Source organism: Carcharodon carcharias, chromosome 10 (genome assembly GCF_017639515.1).
Source record: "Carcharodon carcharias isolate sCarCar2 chromosome 10, sCarCar2.pri, whole genome shotgun sequence".
In the NCBI taxonomy this organism is placed as follows: Eukaryota; Metazoa; Chordata; class Chondrichthyes; order Lamniformes; family Lamnidae; genus Carcharodon; species Carcharodon carcharias.
Window position 1 is genome coordinate 23,464,117 of NC_054476.1, and position 22,949 is coordinate 23,487,065.

Genomic DNA, 22,949 nt, shown 5'->3' on the forward strand with positions numbered 1-22,949 from the left:
GTTCAATAGGGAAGAAGTTTCTGATCAACCTTACTGCCTTTTATATTCAGGGTTGGCAGCATAAAACAACTGTCTACACAACAGTTGGTCTATATTCACTCCATTGTTATCCTTAATTGCGACTCCATCATCTTCCTACCCAACATGAAGGCAGATACCTCAAACGACACAATTTTTGCTGTAATCTTGCCCATAGAATTGAGTTGTAAAGTCTAAGTAAAAATCTATGCTTAAACCCTGAGCTGAAAGGGAATTCTATCCCTATTTATTTTTCACAGGAATGATTCCACTGTGAACTCTACTTGGGATTGGGGTCCATTTTCCAGCATTCCGAAGAATTCAAATCATGTCCTAAAATTTGAGAATCCCATTTGAGCAATTAATGAATCTCAGTTGAATAGCATCTTAAATTATTGCTATAAATATATTCAGAGATATTCATTTTAAGATAGTGGATTATTTAGAGGCTATGAAGTGCAGTTATGCAGATTTCAAACATTGGAAAGGAAAATTGGATCAGTTGTGCAAGCATGCTGAAAGCCTCTTAACAGTAGAGTAGACTGCCCACCTTTTCAGCTGTCAAATTGTGTAGCTTGGGGGGATCTGTCTGGAAAAGGGGTAGTGGTGGAGAAGAGAATGAGTGCTTTACCACAACCCCAGCCCCTTTCTTAAATATTAAGGTATGATTTACTAGACATTTTCTTTCATGTATTCCTCGTCCTCCTCCATGTACCATTCCCTAAGAGGGCATTGGCAACCTTAGACTTCCATTGGATTGGTCCATGATTATGCTTGGCAAGGTACTGTAATTTTTTGCCATTATGGCTGACCAAACCCTCCTGCTCTTATCACTTGCCATCAGGCATATTGAAAGTATGTACAGGCTGATAATCAACCTGCTTGGTCGTGTTTTGAATGCACCTTCTGTGGTCATCAAGCCCTAAAATGGTACTTGAACCTGGGGCTTCTGGCCCAGAGGTAGGGACGCTACCAGTACACCATAAGATTTCCCTTCATGTGTTACTGCTTAATATTAAAAGCCAGATGACAAATCCATTGCTAAGGTTAGTATCTTGAGGTAGTATATGTGAGGATGTGTTTCATGGAATGTCAGGGCCTGCTATTGTATCCCGTTTTACACGAACAGATAATTGTATCAATAAATGTACCTCCTGCAAGAAGCAGGATGTGATTAACAAAAACATACAGTTTGTCCAAAATGCAATCCTAAAATAAGTACGCAGTAACTTGTCAGATTGATTTATTGATGCAGTTAACAACACAGGTTGTAGGAAGGTCCTGAGAAATATTACAATCCTGTACTCCAGGGTCATCAGACACACATCAAAGCCCAAGGTCTGTGTGACTACAGTGACCCTAAATATCCTGGAATCGTGAATGAATTTAGCCAGAATAAGGAACAGTCATGAAAGGTTATTCTCTAACCTACTCACTCTGTACACCAGAAATGAACGTGGTTTGTGAGGAATACAGTTCAAAGTTAAGCAGAAAGCTATATTTTTTGAATTCATTCATGGGATGTGGGCTTCACTGGCTGGGCCAGCATTTATTGCCTATCCCTAGTTGCTCTTGAGAAGGTGGTGGTGAGCTGCCTTCTTGAACCGCTGCAGTCCATGTGGTGTAGGTACACCCACAGTGCTGTTAGGGAGCGAGTTCCAGGATTTTGACCGCAGCAACAGAGAAGGAACGGCGATATATTTCCAAGTCAGGATGGTGAGTGACTTGGAGTGGAACTTCCAGGTGGTGGTATTCCCATCTATATGCTACCTGTGTCCTAGGTGGTAGTGGTCATGGCTTTGGAAGGTTCTGTCTAAGGAGCCTTGGTGAATTCCTGCACATAGTAAATCAGATTGCACCCTCTAGTATTGCAAATAGATGTGGAATACAGTCTCAATGTCTCTGCAAAGTGAATCAGCCAGAGTATCAGTAAGATGGCTCAAGGACTCATTTTAAGCCATGATACCATGCAACTCCACCTTGGGTCCTTCAGGGACATGCAGACAGTGATGCCACTGGTATTATCAAGTAATTTTAAAGAAGTACGTTGCAAGAAAACCTTGTGAATATTTATACATAGATTTTTAAATAATTAATTCTAATAAATAATTAAGGATATTAATATATAATATATTTATTTATTTATAGCAGGGAACAAAATCCATGGCACCTATACATCTTACAGCACAGAGGGAGGCCATTCAGCCCATCATGCCAGAGCCGGGTCTTTGAAAGAGCTAACCCTTTAGTCCCATGACCTGCTCTTTTTACATAGTCCTGAAAATGATTCCCTTTCATGTATACATCCAATGCCCTTTTTAAAGTTGCAGTTGAACCTGCTTCCACTGCCCTTTCAGGCTGTGCATTCCAGATCATGGAGTCCTACATCAAGGAAGTTAGTTTATGTCTCAAATCAAGAGCAAACAACGCCGGGGACCAGATCTTCCAGCCTCCAGGTTGTCGGAGACCAGGCATATGATGTAGGAGGTGCATCATGACCCTGTGGAAGTCCTGACACGCTGAACTCTGTGGGGATTGTCTGGGAAGTTTCAACTTCTGATGGGCAATCACCCCGCTCTCCAGGAACTAGATCTATAGTCAGAGACTTGGGTCAGATTTTAAAAATCATTTATGGGATGTGGGTGAGCTGGCCAGGCCAGCATTTTTTAAAATTCAAACATGGGATGTGGGCTTCGTTAGCTGGGCCAGCATTTATTGCCTATCCCTAGGTACCCTTGAGAAGGTGGTGGTGAGCTGCCTTCTTGAACCACTGCAGTCCATGTGGTGTAGGTACACCCACAGTGCTGTTAGGAAGAGAGTTATAGGATTTTCACCCAGCTACAGTGAAGGAACGGCAATATATTTCTAAGTCAGGATGGTGCGTGACTTGGAGGGGAACTTACAGATGGTGGTGTTCCCATCTATCTGCTGCCCTTGTCCTTGATGGTAGTGGTCATGGGTTTGGAAGCTGCTGCCTAAGGAGCCTTGGTGAATCCCTGTAGTACATCTTGTAGATGGTACACACTGCTGCTACTGTGCATCGGTAGTGGAGGAAGTGAATGTTTGTGGATGTGATGCCAAACAAGCAGGCTGCTTTGTCCTGGATGGTATCAGGCTTCTTGAGTGTTGTGGGAGCTGCATTCATCCAGGCAAGTATTCTATCATACTCCTGATTTGTGCCTTGTAGATGTTGGACATGCTTTGGACACGCTTTGGGGAGTCAGGAGGTGGGTTACTCATCGCATGATTCCTAGCCTCTGACCTGCTTTTGTAGCCATAGTATTTATATGGCTCATCCTCTTTGCCTGTGTTTGACCTGATGCCATGAGACTTCATGGGGTCCAGAGTCAATGTTCCTCTCGACTGCATACCACTGTCCCAAAACCTCTGCTGGGCCTGTCCTGCCAGAGGGACAGGACATACCCAGGGATGGTGATGGTGATGCCTTGGACATTATCTGTAAGGTTTGATTCCATGAGGATGACTATGGCTGTTGCTTGACTAGTCTGTGAGACAGCTCTCCCAATTTTGGCATTAGCCCCCAGATATTAGTAAGGAGGGCATTGCAGGGTCGACAGGGCTGAGATCACCATTGTCATTTCCAGTGCCTAGGTCGATGCCAGGTGGTTCCACTCCTTTTTTGTGAATTTGGAGTGGTTTGTTACAACTGAGGGCATGTAAGAGTCTTCGACCACATTGCTGTCAGACCAGGTAAGGACAACAGATTTCCTTCCCTAAAGGGCATTAGTGAACCAGATGGGTTTTTACAACAATCGACAATGATAATCATTAGACTTTTAATTCCAGATTTTTATTGAATTCCACCATCTGCCTTGGCGGGATTCAAACCCGGGTCCCCAGATCATTACCCTGGGTCTCTGGATCACTTGTCCAGCAACAGTACTACTACACCATCGCCTCCCCCTCTTATTGCCATCTAATTGCAATCATCAGTGAACATCCCCACTTCTAACCTTATGAATAGAAGGAAGGCCATTGATGAAGCAGCTAAAGATGGTTGGGTTGAGGACAGTAGTGTGACTAATCTGAATAGTTACCCAGGAAATGTTAGACAGATTAAAACCTAGTCTAACTCCACAGTAACTACAGAACTGACTTCCCAAACACCCCAATGACCCACCAACCACCCTGACGTCCAACTCCCCGATGTGCATCATCCTGACTAACCCCCCCCCCCCGCAGCCACCCCCTGACACCCCGACTATACCCCCCAACTTGACCCAACCTTACTATCCTTAACCCAAACTACCTCAATTAATCTCCTCAGACCACTACACTACTCTCCCTGCCCCCTAACCTACCTACCGATTCGCCCACCTGCCACCCTACACATCTACCTCCTCACCTACCTGCCATTTTACCCACCTATCTGCCACCCTAATCACTTACCACGCTATCCGCCTGCCACACTACCCAACTATCACCTCACCCGCTTGCCACCTCACCTACCTATATCATTCACCTGCCGCTCTACCCACCTACCCATTCACTCATTCATCCACTCACCCCTTCACCAACATTCACAATGGACATCAAAACCTATCACACAGCAGCTAGTTCTGTAAAAATGAGGCATGTCTTGACTTACTTCTGACACTACTGTGTTGCAATGGAGTTCGCCAAGGGATGCTGCGCTCCCCATTTCTGGAGTAGCCGGGCTCGGAAGATCTACCAAGAAATGCAGAGCAGCGTCAAGTTATGAAAAGGTTCAAGCGGAGGGACAATCCATCTTTGATTTCCGTTTTGTGGAAGATTGAACCAAAGAGTTTTTATGGTGTTCACTTGAATCCTTAATAGAACCATTGTCTTTAACTGTCCAATGTACCTTTTTCAGGATTGCAGCTGATACATAAAAGCTTAAGAAATAGAAATAGGAGTAGCAGGAATAGACCATTCAATACAATAATGGCTGATCTTCTGCCTCAATTTCACTCTCCCATCTGGTTCTCTCTATACCATGGGAAGAATTTCCCCCCATTGTGGGGGGAAGTGCAGAAGTGGCCATGGGCAGGCGCACCTCCGATTGGTGCCCCCAATTGGGGGTGCACTACCATTTTATGCGGGTGGGCCAACTAAGGCCCATCTAGCGTGTCATCCGACAGGAAGCGCTATGCACTCCCTGTGCGGGTGGGGGGGATTCCCTCAACCGAGAGTGCACTATTTTGTGCATGCGCATGAAAGAGCACAGTCTTCTCCCTGTGGCTAAGTGCTGCATCAGGGAGATCAGCGCCAAATTTAAAAATGATGAAGGGGCAAAAATAAAATTGCCCTGACATGTCCCCTCATGTAACAATGTCACATGAGTTGGGACATGTCCATCACTTTTAATCAAACATTTATTAAAATTTTACAAACCCTAATGAAACCTCATCCTGCCTGTGGATGAGGTTTCATGCTTTTTCTGAAGCCCGCCAGGGCTCCCGGCCTGCCCTCCAACCTTAAGGTTGGATGGGCAGGTCCATTAAGTATCTCAATTACTTTTTAAATGGCCTCAATAGGCCGTTGACAGGTCGGTGGGCACACAGCTGATTCGGCTGTGCCCCTGCCGACCTGAAAATTGAAATGATGCGGGGTGACATCGGGAGTTCCACTGATGTCATCCTGCATCACTTTACACGTTGGCAAGTGGGTCCCGACCCCTGCCCCCTCCCCCACTGCTCGCTGACCTAAAGATCCTGGCCCGTGATTCCCTGAGAGACCAGAAATTTCAGCCTTTATTTTAATCAAGGATTCAACATCCACAACCCTCAGGGGTAGAGAATTCCGAAGAGACACAGCCCTTTGAGTGAAGAAATTTCTCATCTCAGTCCCAAATGATCAACCCCTTACCCAGAGACTGTGCAACATCTGCCTTCCCCCTCCCTGCTCTACATTCCCCAGCCAGGGGAAACAACCTCTGTGTCTACCCTGTTGGGCCCCTTCAGAACCTTGTATGTTTCAATAATAAGATCACCTCTCACTCATCTGCTCAATTTACTCAGGCCCCTCATCATGGGCTCCCTATGAAAAACATCAGCATGGCAAGCTTGGCAATTGTTTGATTTGACAGTTAAGAGTTGGCTTTTCTAGTGACAGAAATCGTGTTGTTTTTGACAACTTTGGGAGGATTTTAAAAAAAAATCTCTCCACCCTGTGGTATTTTGTGACTTCTGGGATGTTTGTATATCTGGGAGCGGCTTTGGACATTCTGCACGTACCTTGGGAGGAACCAAATAGTTTGTCTTTTTCTGTTGATGCCGGCAGGAACTTTGCTGATAATCTTTTAAATGAAAACCAAATCAACAAAATTGGGATAAATCAGGCACAGCCCCTAATTCAGGTCAGCTGTAAAACCAAGAACAAAGTTTAAAGGAAACTTACAAACTTTAAATCAAAATGTGATTAAAGGGGTCAACAAAACACCCTGAACTTTGCTGATAATCTTTTAAATGAAAACCAAATCAACAAAATTGGAATAAATCAGGCACAGCCCCTAATTCAGGTCAGCTGTAAAACCAAGGACAAAGTTTAAAGGAACCTTACAAACTTTAATTCAAAATGTGATTAAAGGGGTCAACAAAACACCCCAGTCCCCGCGGTGCCCACCGAGCACGGAAGGCCTCGAGAGTGTCAGCAGACACCGCGTGCTCCCTCTCCAGGGACATCCGGCAGCGAACGTAGCCACAGAAGAGGGACAAACAATCAGGCGGGACTCCCCCGTCGATCGCCCGCTGCCTGGACCTGTTAATGGCCAACTTGGCCAGGCCCAGGAGCAGGTTCACGAGGAGGTCCTCCTCCTTCCCGACCCCCTTCCGCACCGGGTGTCCGTAGATCAGGAGCGTGGGGCTGAAGTGCAAACAAAACATCAATAAAAGGTTTTTCAAGTAACTAAAAAGGGAGTGCAGCCTACAACACCCTATGTATACATGGTCCACGGACTCCACAAGACCGCAAAAAGGGCACGTGTCCTGAGAGTCCGTGAACCTATGCATCCTCTTATTATAGGGGACTGCTGCATGCAATACCCTCCAACCCAGGTCCCCGATAGAAAGGGGGAGGACACCTCCGTAGAGGGCCTCCCATCGGGGGCCTCCGCCGCCGGACGGCAACAAGGCACACCAGTGCGTGTCCGGGCGAGGAACTTTGCTGATAATCTTTTAAATGAAAACCAAATCAACAAAATTGGGATAAATCAGGCACAGCCCCTAATTCAGGTCAGCTGTAAAACCAAGAACAAAGTTTAAAGGAAACTTACAAACTTTAAACCAAAATGTGATTAAAGGGGTCAACAAAACACCCCAGTCCCCGCAGTGCCTACCGAGCACGGAAGGCCTCGAGAGTGTCAGCAGACACTGCGTGCTCCCTCTCCAGGGACATCCGGCAGCGAACGTAGCCACGGATGAGGGACAAACAATCGGGCGGGACTCCCCCGTCGATCGCCCGCTGCCTGGACCTGTTAATGGCTAACTTGGCCAGGCCCAGGAGCAGGTTCACGAGGAGGTCCTCCTCCTTCCCGACCCCCTTCCGCACCGGGTGTCCGTAGATCAGGAGCGTGGGGCTGAAGTGCAAACAAAACATCAATAAAAGGTTTTTCAAATAATTAAAAAGGGAGTGCAGCCTACAACACCCTATGTATACATGGTCCACGGACTCCACAAGACCGCAAAAAGGGCACGTGTCCTGAGAGTCCGTGAACCTATGCATCCTCTTATTATAGGGGACTGCTGCATGCAACACCCTCCAACCCAGGTCCCCGATAGAAAGGTGGAGGACACCTCCGTAGAGGGCCTCCCATCGGGGGCCTCCACCGCCAGATGGCAACAAGGCATGCCAGGGCGTGTCCGGGTGACGGACAAGGGCGAGAAAATGGAAGGTGTGCAGCAGCAGTCCGTACAAAAAGCCCCTCTTTGCCGTGCCAAAAGGCACGGAGGACATGTCCCCGAGGCGGCTCGTATTGTGGGGCACCAGCACCCGAGGGAGGGTTCGGGGCTTGGGGCCAATGTGGAATTCCGTCCGAACAGGAACTTTCCTGATGTTGGAGGGAAGCTGAAGGTTATGTGATGTGGGGTAAGGAGTAGAACAGGTGTTGACCACATGATGTGAGGAATAACAGCATCAGGTGATAGGCACTGAGGTCTAACCTTGTTTTTAATCAGGAGATAACTGGGTAACAATACAAAACATATTGCAAAAGCAACAGGGTGCACTGGTCCCAGGTAAAGGGAGCGGAAAAGTAATTTCATTGTTTGAGGTCTTTCCAAAAAAAAAAGCAACTTGGATAAGTTAATGGCCTGTAATTCAAACGCAAAAGTTCTTTTGAAATAGGTGAAGACCACAAACTCGGTTTAGTTTGCTATTTTATTGTTGCAGGGTATAATGCGATTCTGTTTGTGATCTGTGCAATGGAAAGCGTGTTACAGAAGAGCTCTCAAGAGAAATGCAATCTGCCCTGTTAATAAAGTGGGTGGATGATGAGCAGATGCCAATTGTTCAATTAAATGCAAGGAGCAAGTTTCAGTGACTGGGATTTCGTCCGTACCTTTTGTCAAGTGTGCTAGGGTCTGAGGAGAAGAGTTGGCAGCTTAAGAGTTTGGATTACCGAGGATGCTTCCAAAAACGCTGATCACTAGCACCGAGTCAATTTTTGAGCTAGTATTTTGACTTGCAGCTAGCTGTCAAGTGGTAATAAGAACTCTAGCGTGTCTGGCTGTTCCGTTGAGTGGGGATCCCCTTTAGCATGGCAATTTAATAAGATAGAAACAGCAACCCAACAATAACCTGAATTTGGGGGAAATGGCAGCTGACCCACCTGAGAATTTTAGTGTTGGTACCGAGCAAACCGCAAATGGGACCATTCCGGCAACCCAAACATTAACCGAAAAGAGTTCGGACACGGAATCCCCAAACAGCAAGGATCCAGCAACCCAGCCGCTGACCGACCAGGATCCAACAGCCCAGCTACTGATCGACCAGGATCTAGGGACCCCGATTCCGACTGGGAAGGATCAGCTAAACGAAGTGAACCCAACCGCGGAGGTCATTGTAAGTGGACATGTCCTTTCTCTCCACAGCAACAATATATTTCGCATGTTTTTTGTAACGCAAATGCACACTTTTTAAAAAGATCAATCCTGTTACCAACTCGTCGGATTTATTCCATATAGCACAGCACATTTTGCAATTGAATCCAGGCGGAATTTGTGTTGGAGTTTGGATTGGGTGATGAGCTCTGTTTGATGCGGTTTCTAAGCTTCGGCTCCAAGTGAAACAGGTGCCGTGAGTTATTCTTCACGTTATAGGCGCGGGGTTATTTTGATCGACAATCAATTAGATTTTTTTTAAAATTGTCTATAACTCAATCCCGCCAGAAGATAATTTTTCCTCAGGAATCAGCAGTTGCCCAGAAACGTGTTGCTTCTTTCTCCTCCTTTCCTACCCCAGAAATCTAAATTGGGTAAATTATTTCAGTCCCAACAATGATGTATGAAAATAAAAGTATTCAATCCAGTTAACAGTTCTTCTAACCTGGCATTCCGACAGTAGACTAAACACTTCTTCCAAATGCTTCCCTTAGTGTTTGTGGATTGAGGGTTTCTGCAAATGAGCAAGGTTAATACTTGTATTGGCATTTCAGTACAAAAGAATTACAAAAGAATCACTATGTGTCAGTGCCAAATGTCCCGTATAACTAGGGCTCTTGACTGGCCTGTGACAACACAATTGTATCATTCCATGATTTACTTCAATTACTAACAAGCATGAAGTGAAAGACTAATGTTTCAAACAATGTAACATACACTGCTTGTGGCAAATATGAACATACAAAATAAAAGCAGAAGTAGGCCATGTGGTGGTCCAAGCTTGCTCCGCCAATTGATGATCATGGCATACTTTGATGATCACAACATACTTTCCTACCTATCTTTGTGTTGTCTACAAATTTAGCAGCCATTCCTTTGCTCCCCTCATTTAAGTCATTGATGAAAATTGTAAAAAGTTGAGGCCACAGCACAGACCACTGCAGAACTCCACTCGTCAATCACTGCCAATCAAAGATCCATTTGTGCAGACGCTGTTTTCTGCCAACCAGCCAATCTTGTATCCATGCTAATATGTTACCCCCCCCACCTCTGCCACCAACCCCCCCCCCCCCCACCCAAAACACACCATTAGCTTTTATTTTCCGCAATCACCTTTGATGTGGCACCTTATCAAATCCCTTCTGGAAATCCAAATACGGTATGTCTACAGGCTCCCCTTTATCCACAACGCATGTTACTCCTTCAAAGAACTCTAGTAAATTGGTTAAACATGATTTCCCTTTCACAAAACCATGCTGACTCTTCCCGATTACCTTAGGTTTTTCTAAGTGCCCAGCTATAACACCTTTAATGATTGATTCTAACACCTTCCCCATGGCAGACATCAAGCAAACTGGCCTATAGTTTCCTGTTTTCTACCCCCTCCCTTGAATAGCGGGGTTATATTTGCTACTTTCCAGTCTGAAGGAACCTTTCCAGAATCTAAGGAATTTTGGAAAATTAACTCCAATGCATCTACTACCTCCTCAGCCACCTCTTTTAAGACCCTAGGACACAGTCCACCTGGACCTGGAGACTTGTCAGCCCGCAGTTCCATCAGTTTGCTCAGTACCACTCCCTAGTGATTGTAATTTCACCAAGTTCCTCTCTCCCTCCCACCTCCTGATTTATAGCTATTACTGGAATATTTTTGTACCCTCTATAGTGAAGACAGAAGCAAAGTATTTTCATTTCATCCACCATTTCCATATTATCTACTACTAACTCCCCATTCTCACTCTCTAGAGGACCAACACTCAGTTTACTTACTCTTTTTTTCCTTTTTAAATATCTGCAGAAACTTTTGATATCTGTTTTTACATTTCTAGCTAGCTTCCTCTCATGTTATAATTTCTTACTCCTGATTAACCTTTGTCATTCTCTGCCGTTCTTTATATTCTGACCAATCATCTGACCTGCCACTTATCTTTGCACAGTTATATGCTTTTTCCTTAATTTTGATGCTTTCCCTAACTTCTTTAGTTAACCATGGATGGTGGATCCTCCCTTTAGAATTTTTCTTCATAGTAGGAATATACTTATTCTGAGTATTCTGAAATATCCCCTTATCAAGCTGCCCAGTTAAATTACATTTATGTTTAAGCCTTAAACTCCCCAGTGGTTTGAGCTCCTCATGAAGTAAACACTATTTTCATTACTGAATATTTTTGTTACTACAAATATTTATGATCCCCTTCTACATACACAAGTTTCTAAACGTTTAATGCTTAGTTCTACTGCATGACCAATGTATTTGTACCTACCAATTTGTACTTTTTGGAGATGTGTGTCAGCATCTGGCTATGCTACCTGATTTCATTGTTGAACAGGGAAAGTCAGAACTACATAGATATAGTGAACACTTGTTACCTACTAGTACTATTGTACTAGTGATAAACTGCACAGGATATTTGACACTTATCAACAATTGGAAACTAGCTGGAAATACAGTATCTGGATTATGCACGAGACACTAATAGTGCAACTAATAAATGGCAGTGGTTTGAGACTACAAAGTTCTATAACCATTGCATTTGGCACAGGTAAAGTGTAAAGTATTGTGGTGGCCAGGCAATGTATAAGCCTGGCTGACACAATTTCTATGATACCCGCTTTATGGTTTTTTCTGGTGCCCATGAAAGAATGTGGCAAATGTGAATTGTCCACTCTACCTACTGATTTTCATTTAAACACCATTTAAAATGTTATGTTGTTCTGTGATCATGCTTAACAATTTTGAGTGATTGGTGTGAAGGATTTTAGTTGATTTCTCTAAGATCTTGAGGTGACTTGACAGGGTGGATGCTGAGAGGATGTATCCCCTTACGAGAGAGTCTAGAACTAGAGGACACAGTTTAAAACAGGAGGTCTCCCATTTAAGACAGAGATGAAGAGTTTTTTTTTTCTCTTGGGGTGGCTTCTCTGTGAAATTATCTTCTCCAGAGAACAGTGGAGCAGGTTCACTGAACATTTTTAAGGTTGAGTTAGATTCTTGATTGACAAGGGAGTCAAAGGATATAGGGGTAGACAGGAAAGTGGAGTTGAAGCCACAATCAGGTCAGCTGTGAACTTGTCAAATGACAGAGCAGGTTTGAGAGGCTGAATGGCCTGCTCCTCCTAATTTGTTTATATGTATTCTTAACAGGTTTATTCTGGCATGCAGTGCAGTCCTTGACAGTTTAAAGCACAATGCACAGGCCTCAAGATACTTAGTATTTTATTGGTGCTTGTTTTAATAAGATGGTTGCATAATTTAGTACAACAACCTGCATTTATACAGCACCTTTTAAGCTAACAAAATATCTCTGTGCTTCACGGGAGCATTATGAAACAAAATTTGACACCAAGCCATATGAGGTATGGTATTAGGAAACATAATCAACCTCTGATCAAGCTTTTAGTTATACTGAGTGTCTTAAAAGGGGAGTGGAGATGCAGAAAGGTTTATGGAGAAACCTCTGGAGCTTGAGGCCTAGCTATGACCATTAATGGTGGAGCAATTGACCTCGGAGATGCTCAGGAGGCCACAATTGGAAGGGCACTGGAATTTCTGCATGGTGTAGGACTATTGGAGGTTACAGATGGAGAAGGACAATACCATGGATGAATTTGAAAACAAGGTTGAGAATCTTAAAGTGGAGGTATAGCTGGACCAGGAGTTAATATGGATCAATGAGCAGGGGTGATGCAATAACTGCTCATCCTGTCAATTTGAGAATCAAAATGGCTCCACTGCTGTTCAGAAAATCAACTGTTCTTTCACTCCTGTGGGCAGCATCTTTTGCTAAGGTTTTATAGTGTGGCCCTGGGGTAGTGGCTGGATGTAATTTGCAAACAAAGCATCTTGAGAAATCTCACTTTACTTTGACCCAGTGTCAAGTCAAGACCCTGTGTTTGAATCTTTTTGGTATCTGTGCCAAAATGGGAGTATAAACGCAACCCATTGGTTAGATTTTCATTCCAGTACATTGACTGTGCTGCTATCTTTTCCTTCAAATGTATGCTACAGTGTGTCAGCGCAGATTTTTTTTGGGTGTTATTTGAGTTTCAATCCTTACCAGAAGGGAATAAGATCTTCAAGAGGCTTGAATGTGCACATTTGACCTGTGCACATATAGTGTTAGTGTAGCCTCTGGAGATTTGAACTCGCTTAACAGTATATCCCAGCATCTTTTATGTTTTGTGTTTTGCCATCTCATTAATTTAGACATAAGGAGCAATACATCAGCTAAGATCACTCAATCTCTCTAAGCTTCCCTTGACAATTACTATCCTCATGAAATCCTCACTTGCCTTCTCTTTCTCTCCATTATGTAATATCATGCATTGGTCTATGTTCAATTTTCCCACTAATATACCCATATGTAAACCCTGCTGAGCTCCCCTTGTAAAATCTGGCAGTTGCATCTGAGTTTTCCTGTTGACCAGTTTGTTGCCTGTGATTTTACTGTGATTTGTTGCCTGTGATTTTACTGCCTTAGTCACAGATATAACCAGAAACAGGCCCTTTGGAAGGTTATACTCCCCACTTCCCACCAAAAATCCTAGCTTCAGCTTCCTTCCATTTCACCAGTTAACAATTCAAGCTCAGGTCTTTTTCTTGAGACCTGCTGACGTTGGGTTGCAAAAGGACCTCTTGTGTAATTCTTTATCCATAGCCTTTTAGCATTGAGGTATATCAGATTGTCAGCCTCCCTTTCTTTCTCGCCTGCCCCCACCATTAATTAGGGATGTCATTATCTCAAAAAAAGACTCGAGCAAAATCTACCCCTTCTAACGTCTTGTTGGCTGCCATTTATTACCATTTTTTTGTACATATACACTTCAATTTTGGTTTTAATTATTGGTTTTTTTGATTCACTTGATCTCAGAAAATTAATCTGAATTCGTCAGGTATGACAACATTATGCTTTATTCAATATGAAAGCTACTTTTTTTTTACCCCCAGCCTCTGGGAACCTTCTCAATATTTATTGTCTCCCTTAAAATGTTTCACAAATATTCACCTTTCCCCCTCTAAATACCCTAGGATGCAGCCAATGTGATTTGGGGAATTGGCCTGCAGCCTATCTGAAATCTCTGCTTTATGGTTGTCATAGCATTGGAACTGCTGCAATGTATTTTTGATGATATATTAGTCCCCTCTGTGCAATTTGAAAAGAAAAGCTCAAGAAATAACCATTTTTCATTTTAATTATTTCCTTTTCATCCTTGTGTTCTATTCTATGGCCTATTTGGGCCTTGGAGGACCCAATGAAGTTTTCAAGGGTACAATGTGAAACGAGATTACAGTCTCCAGTATGTTCTACAATTTATATGGCATCATCATAATGAGACATCCTGAAGTGCCTCACAGGAGCATTATAAAACTAAGTATCACACCGAGCCACAAATAATGAAATATTAGATAACCAAAAGCTTGGTCAAAGAGGTAGGTTTTAAGGAGTGTCTCTCTCCTCCTTTCAGATGTTCCTTAAAACCTGTTCCTTTGACCAAGCTTTGGTTATTTGTCCTAACGGCTCACATAAATCTGTGTCAAAATTTTCCTGAATATGCTATGGTGAAGTGCCTTGCTATGTTTTATTGTATTAAAGATGCTACAGAAATGCAAGTAGTAGCTGCTATTCACAAAATCAACTTCAATCAAAAAACAGAGGAGCATGCTCTACTGTACAAATGTTTCCATTTCTTACACTGGCAGGCTGCATGGTTCCTTTGAGTGAGATTGTCCAATTAACACCAACTGTAGTGAGTTGCAAGGAACTAAGTTACATAGCCTCTTGACAGCTGGGGAAGATAGTGAAACCTATTCCATCTCCCTAACAAATGTTTTGTGGTGGCTTCAATCTCAGGGTCTATAGCTGAAAGGATAGTGTGCTAATGGCATGCTCCATCATTTCTGCATAAATGTTTGCTTTTAAAAAAATTATAAAATGGAAATTTTTAAAACAATACTTTACAGTTTGATCTTTTTTCCTTTCATGGGGTGCGGACGGTGCTGGCAAGGTCAGCATTTATTGTCAAACATGTAAATAATTTGATTGACAATTATGTGACAGGAGGTCAGTTTTGGTCAGAGATGGATAAAATCCATACTGGTGCCAACGATGGTGCTTTTTCTTTAAGGCAATTTGTTGAGATGGCCATCAGTTTTATTCTACATCTGTGATGGATGATTTGTGACCAAGGATTGCTTTATGCTTATTTTCATGCAGCGAGTTGGGGCGCAGAGTGACAATTTTCTACTCCGCAGCACTGAAATTGTTGCAAATCTTCCCTCAAATTAATCTGTATGCAAACCTGACATAGTAGAAATTTTAGCAAGTCCCATTTTGTTCCAGCTGGTGTGCTGCTGCTTTAGTTAGTTAAGCTGAGCAGAACAAGAACATGATGGCATGCTAAAAGAAATCAGTATCCTTTAGGGAAGGAAATCTGCCATCCTCACCTGGTCTTGCCTGCATGTGACTCCAGACCCACAGCAATGTGGTTGACTGTAAACTGCCTTCTGAAATGGCCCAGCAAGCCACTCAGTTCAAGGGCAATTAGGGATGGGCAATAAATGCCGACCTTGCAAGCGCTGTCCACACCCCGTGAAAGGAAAAAAGATCAAACTGTAAAGTATTGTTTTAAAAATTTCCATTTTATAATTTTTTTAAAAGCAAACATTTATGCAGAAATGATGGAGCATGCCATTAGCACACTATCCTTTAAGCTATAGACCCTGAGATTGAAGCCACCACAAAACATTGGTTAGGGAGATGGAATAGGTTTCACCATCTTCCCCAGCTGTCAAGAGGCTATGTAACTTAGTTCCTTGCAACTCACTACAGTTGGTGTTAATTGGACAAACTCACTCAAAGGAACCATGTTCCTCTGTTTTTTGATTGAAGTTGATTTTGTGAATAGCAGCTACTACTTGCATTTCTGTAGCATCTTTAATATAATAAAACATAGCAAGGCACTTCACCATAGCATATTCAGGAAAATTTTGACACAGATTTATGTGAGCCGTTAGGACAAATAACCAAAGCTTGGTCAAAGGAACATCTGAAAGGAGGAGAGAAACACTCCTTAAAACCTACCTCTTTGACCAAGCTTTTGGTTATCTAATATTTCATTATTTGTGGCTCGGTGTGATACTTAGTTTTATAATGCTCCTATGAGGCACTTCAGGATGTCTCATTATGATGATGCCATATAAATTGTAGTTGGAATTCCAGAGTTTGGGGCCTAAGCAGCTGGAGGCATGGCTGCCAATGGTGGTGAAGGGAATTGGAGATGTGCCCATGAGATCAGAATGGGGGAATGCAGAGTTCTTGTTGTGCTGTAGGAGGTGACAAATGCGGAGGAGCAATGCCATGGGATGATTTGAACAGCCTTACAGACAATTCTCCTGTTTCCCTGCTCCACGGTACATCTACCGACTAAGCCAGTAACGATGTAATTTTTGAACAGCTATAAGCTTTTGTGTGAAATTATTCTTTTCTTTTCCCTCTTTTTCCTTTAGATTTTGAACACCTTTCCTACAGAGCAGGATATTAAAAAGCCAAATGGTTTGTATCTGCAAGATGGAAAACGTCACGTGGATTATGTGCTGGTGTATCAGTATAAGAAATCAAACCGCAGGGGGATAAGCTCACGCCACCGGGGTTCAATAGGTAGCCGTCAGCAGGAACAAGAAACCGTTCCTCCTCTCCATCCATCGGATTTTCCAGAGGATGACAGGAGATTGCGCAGGGAAGAGTTTGAACTAAACCTTTTAGAATCTGGATTGGAACTGGAAAGTGATGAAGAGGTAATGTCGCATTGCTTCATATCAATGCAGAGTTCTTGAGTAGGTTAGGATCATCTCAAAAAAAAAGTGACTAAGTTTGTTGGGGGATGTTTATTTGTTTTTGGATGGATGGGGCGAGGGCGGGGGGTGGGAGTTGGAGGGGGGGTACAGTTAGCTCAGTCGACTAGACACCCTGGAGTGTGGTTCAGAATAATACCAATGGCATGGGGTTTGATCCCTGTTCCAGTGCAGTAGGCTTGGCGCCTGCCTTCCTGCCCTTCCCTCTAGCAAAGTCATGGTTTGGAAATCCTTGAATTATTGAGGATGCTACTTGAAGGAGAAGATTAGGCTAAACTGGGGAAAGTTCTTGGGTAGGGTGTGGGTGGGGGGTGGGGGGGGGGCGGGGAGGAGGTGGAATACAGATTTAGCCATTCAGCTAATGTTAATGTGAAATAATAAATGTGTGGAGTTCTCCTCCAATTGTTTTTGAAAGCTTTTAATTATTGAGGTAAATATTTATGATTAGCAAGATGGCGGTACTGGTAATGTTCATGGAATATACAGAATGCAAGTGTTGAATCACCATTTAGAAGTTCACAAAGCATTGTAAAGGTAATTATTTAGCTAAGCCTTTTTTTTTTGATCACTGTTACCTCTGATCCTAACCCAAGTATCTATTATATTTTCATCAGCCATGCAGCTCTTTTAATCTAATTCAGTTAGTACAATTGAGCAAAATTAGTTTGCATTTCCCCATACTGAGCTGCTGCAATCACCCTCATGTCACAGTACAATTACAGATATCCATACTTGTATGGCAGAAGTAAGGCCATAAATTAGATGTAATTATGAGCCTTGTCACTGTACAAATAGTTGATGTGCTCATAACTAATGCAATGGGTTAACATGCCCATGGAAGTAAGAGGAATTTTGAAATGTGTGTTAAGTGTGCAACCACTGCTGCTCATTATAATTTCCATGTTGTGTTTGCTCATGTCAGCTCTCGAGGCAGCATGGGTAGAAGTGCATTTCATTTGAGGGGTTCAGTGCTTCACTACTATAGTATATAGTATTTAGTCCACGTAAACATCCATTATAGGAATTTCACTTTGAAATGACTTCAGCATCATACATGTTTTGGATCCCTTGTAAAACCAGTAATCGAGTGCTGCACTAAAGTGATGTAGAATACCATTTCAGAGAGCCCACCCTCTTCATGTGAAGTCCAGCCATCCAAAATCTGGAGTTGGAACCATCCAATTTTCTAACTTTGGTTGCCAGAGGTCATGACCCATGCTGCCAATGACCTTATAACTGCTTTGCTTGGTTAGTTAGTACCCATAGGCAATGCCTCCTACACTTGCAGTAATGCTTTTCGGAGGTTGGTTTGCTAAAGCACTCCCTTTCCAGTAAAGTTTTCCCCAGTGTGAACTCAGCACTTTCTCCGCATTCCACCTTCCTGAGGCCAAAGGTGGTTTTTAATGATTTGTTGCCACTTGCTCCTAACATTTCCCTTGCCTTCCCACTTCCATTTCCAGGCTAAAGTGAACTGGATTTATGTAAGCAATTCAGTAACTTTAAGGCCTTTTTTGTTTAAAAAAAGAAATTAATTAAAGCCACAGCGCAAGTCTAATTTAATTTTCTTTATTCCCCTGAGTTCAAAATCTGGTTGGGATGTGTGACTCGAATCATCTAGTAAGCTGCTGGAAATCTCTTGCACTAGTTTCAATGAAACCAATATCTACTGACATGGGAGCTTCTAATACTCCTTTTCCTTGCTCCAGTTTAATACACTGCTTGGAGAAACTGTACATCAGACTTTTTTTAATCAAAAAATTCTAGCAATACCAGGCTCCGAGCTGGTGATTCCCTCCATCGTCATTACTCTGCAAGCAAACCTCCTGAAGCTCATGTATTAATGTTACAAAATCCATTTTAATGTTGTTGCCTATGTTATAGTGGATATCTGCCAATTAATGCTGCTTCTCTCTGTCTGCTATTAATTAAATTATTTTTTGCTCGCAAGCTTGTTCCTTGGACTGAGTGTGCCCCCCCCCCACCCCCCACCCTCCAAGAAGCCAAAAAACAGTTAAGAACTATAGAGTACTGCTCTGAACTGGCCTGGTATATCTTAAAATGGAACACCAGTAAAGCTGGGAAATACAATTGCTGGCCTGAACTGTTTTTTTTCCTTACAGGCTATTTACTTGTAGCCCTAAGCCCTGGTCACTACAATCCCTCAGCCCAGATTCCCTGTGCTCTCCCAGCACAGAATGGGCCCACTGCTTTGGACAAATATCCTCTTCTATCCATCATGTTCTAGTTCGACCCCCAGATCTGGTTGCAGGCCTCCAAAAGAGGTTGCGACTTGTAGAACATTGAGAGTAAAGCAAAGAGAGGCTAACAGATGGAGAGAGAGGAAGTGTGGTTAAGACCTACAGAATTAGAGGCATGCAGAAGAGATGGGAGATGGTTTAGGAAAACCTTATGGAAATTGAGGAAAGTGTTCAGATTGAATACAGAAATAGACGGGTGTAAATGCCCGAGCCCCAAAGAGAGCAGGAGTTAAGGAGACCGAGAAGACCGATGAAACCAGACAACTGGAAAGATCATAGGCAGGGACACAATTATAGGATGATGCAATACACCCTTCATTAAAGGAGATCAACTAGTTTATATATTGGACTGTTGTGATCTATTCTTTAATCTCAGTTTCTATTCACATTTTTTTTATTCATTCAAGGGATGTGGGCTTCGCTGGCTAGGTCAGCATTTATTCCCCATCCCTAATTGCCCTCGAGAAGGTGGTGGTGAGCTGCCTTCTTGAACTGCTGCAGTCCATGTGGTGTAGGCACATCATAACTGTGGAGTTTTTATTTCATGCTTAACTATTTTGCCTTTAGTAAATGGATAGTTATAGTTGCCTCCTTTTTCTCTATCTCTCTTTTGTACATAAATTACCCACGGGGGACAAAACCCCATGATAATTCTGACCAGAGTCCTGTGTAAACCCAACAGCTGGTTGTGCTGAGTTGCACCTGCTCAAAGAATCCTTTTTCCATTGACTTTAGGTTAATGCTAATATTCAAATGAAAATGCTTTACACAAATCCATCAGTAACTTTAATGGATTTGGAAGACACTGCATTATTGGACATGCCACACCTGAGCTCACTAATCATTGCCGCTGCATATATTTAGCAGCTGCAATGATTCTATTAGAACACTGATTTTTCAATGCATATAATTGCAGCTGGAATACAAGTTGATGTTTTTTTTAAGTGAATGGCTGTGTTACCAAGGTGTTTCAGGTCCTAATTTGTTATCTGTATATCTTATTTGTACAGTTTGCTTCAGTTACTTGTATTCAATTCTCCACTTGCTTTCTCACTCATTGTTTGTGATTTTTTTTTGACGTTCTGATATTTTGTCTATCATACAATTTAAGGTCTAATATGCCACATATGGTACAAAATGATTTTCTTCACCACTAAAAAGATTTTAAGTGAAATTTATTTAACAGTTAGAAATGTGTTGTGAATTTACTGCTTCAGCAGACCTGACCGGTATGAGATGTGGGATAACTGAACTGGCGTTTTCTACTGAGATCCTGGAGCATCTTTTGGAGAAATGGGGCTAAGATATTTGGGATAAAAAGTACAAACACAGCATCCCTTTATTTTCAATGAGCATGCTCCCCCTGTGGTGTTGGTTTCTTTAAAATATCACTCTCCCTAAATATGGCTTTACCTACCAAGCTGTTGGATAGATTACAACCAAGCAGGTTAGCTTTCGTCTTTGACTGCAAATGAATCACATCACTGACAAGCCTGGGAGGCATTGAAGTTAGGCATATGCATTACAATTTAGCCAACAAAAGTTTTTTTTTATATTTTAGGAAGCGTGACAATCTTCTATCAAAATCTGCCTCTAGTAACTGGGATAAGAATTTTTTTCGATAAGACTGGACATTAACAAAGAATATTACTGTATAATTTTTAACACTTAAGTGACCATCTCGTCCTTGTACTCGAGAGATAGCATGCTAATTATTTGTCCATTCAGCTAAAGGAAGATGATGAGTCCCAAAGCGTTGGTTGTAGCATGTTTACATGTTTACATGATTCAGATGATCAAAGTTCGGGTTATCAAATTACAGCCAATATTCTTGCTCCCATTTATCGCCTGTGTACAAATCTGATAGACTTTGATATTTATCTTAGTTAAGCATTACGTGTCTTGTATATTGTTTGTCTTTCCCCTATTGCTGCTTCCTTGATGCTCAGAATGATCTCAGCTGTGAGTCCAGTCCCGTAATGAAAAGAGCTAATAGCTCTGAATCCATGCAGCAGAATTTGAATGGGAATCCGCAACTGGTAGGAGCAATTACATAGTAATGTGATTAATACAATGCAGATAGCAGTAGTCCTTGTAGTGAGTAGCCTTTGTGTAGATAGCTATGTACCTCACGACTCTCCCGAACGTACATTTTGTGAATGAGATTAGTGGTGAACTGGTTCTTCTAAATTGTGAACTGGGTACTTCATGCCAACTCGTTGACTTTCAACTTTCCTAGCCTTTCCATTTTCTCTTGATTGCAGTAACAAATTTTGGAATATTATTATGCAGTAGGGCTCCCACTTTCTCTAACAGATGGGAGGAAACACAATGGCATTAACTCATCAACTGGAACTGAAGGCCAGGTTTTGCATTTGAATGTAAATAAGTGGGGTGTGTGCACTTGGAATGCAATTTCCTTTGTTTTTTAGTATCAGAGAGCATAACTGGTAATATTTGGTTAGCTGGATGTCTGACACATGTTGAAACCCATCATCATATTTGAGTCTCCAAAAAGAGTTAAAGAGCTGGAAATCCACTTGGGTCGTTTTCAGTTTGCCTGGTATTGCCAAATCCCAGCAAGTCTAGGCAAATTCATAAAGAATAACCAACTTTGAGACCACACATCATCCAAGGGCATTATTAAATCATTTGTGTACTTTGTAGTCATTTGGCTGTCCCTAATTTTCAGGCTCTAGTTATTTCCTCTGACCAGTAATTGTCATACAGTTTAAACTTCTCTATTTATAGTGCAGTGGAAATTTGCTGCCAGAGGCGCATGTTTTCGCTGAGAGTTTGCAAAGGGCCTGTTTTTCATTGTAACTAGGCACAGACATCTGAAGCTGTTGACAATTTAAGGCAAATATTTGAGAAGTTATTGGGCCACCTTGAGCTGGGACAGCAGTCATACCCTATTTTCCAAATGCACCTGCCTCTTTTCTGCAAACAGTAAATGTTAACACTTAAACCCTTGGGATTGAATCCATAACAAAAGTCCATTTGGGATCTACAGCCTGAAAAGATCACCCAAACTGTTTGCTTGAAACCACTTGTTTTTAAAAATGGCTACAGGACTGTCGGTTACAATGCTAATGGACGTGGATTGTAGGAGCTATGTCCAGTTACCAACTCTATTATACAAGTGCCTTGACCCACCCCCCACCCTTCATCCAATGCTTCTTCCCAGAAGGCATTCTAGACTGAATGGCAGCAGACTGATTGATTGACCAAAGTGGGTATCTCAGCCATGTTTGATCACCTAGCATACACACTCTGTGTACCTTGCTCTAACAGGACTAAGCTTTTGCCCCAGTTCAGTGGTCAGTGAGGTCAATTGTCAAAAGTCCTGCCTCTGAGGTAAATTAATTCAGAGCAGACCCCGGAGTTTGTATGACTCGGTATTCACATCTTGCAATTGTTCATGTCGGTGGAGCTTGTTAGCAATTTTTTGTTAAAGTGCGTCAGTTCACTTGTGGTTTGAAAGGGGTAAGTTATCTCTCTGCGGTATTTTGCATTGATGTTGAAGTGCTGGCTCTGTTTTTCAGCTTTCAAAGTCTGTGTTTTACTCATAGCACTGCTTCATTATTTATTAGCCTAATTTATTCAAGTATATTGGTTTGTCACATCTGTATACATAAAATCTTCAGACTTCCAATTTTAAAAAGAAATGCACTGAAGGAGGAGCTTGTTACAGCAGCCATTTGTTAGTTACATCCAACATTCAAACCTGTATTAACTGAA

At 42.5% G+C, this 22,949-nt stretch overlaps 1 protein-coding gene across 5 annotated transcripts in view; it reads left to right on the forward strand.

Moving 5' to 3' along the window:
* ano1a (anoctamin 1, calcium activated chloride channel a) overlaps window positions 1–22,949 on the forward strand; it is a 230,080-nt gene that overhangs the window by 44,880 nt on the left and 162,251 nt on the right. For all 5 annotated transcript variants that reach the window (XM_041197457.1, XM_041197458.1, XM_041197459.1 and 2 more), the window contains exon 3: window positions 16,606–16,893. In XM_041197457.1, coding sequence (XP_041053391.1) covers window positions 16,606–16,893 — 288 coding nt within the window. The remainder of the gene's footprint in view (window positions 1–16,605; window positions 16,894–22,949) is intronic.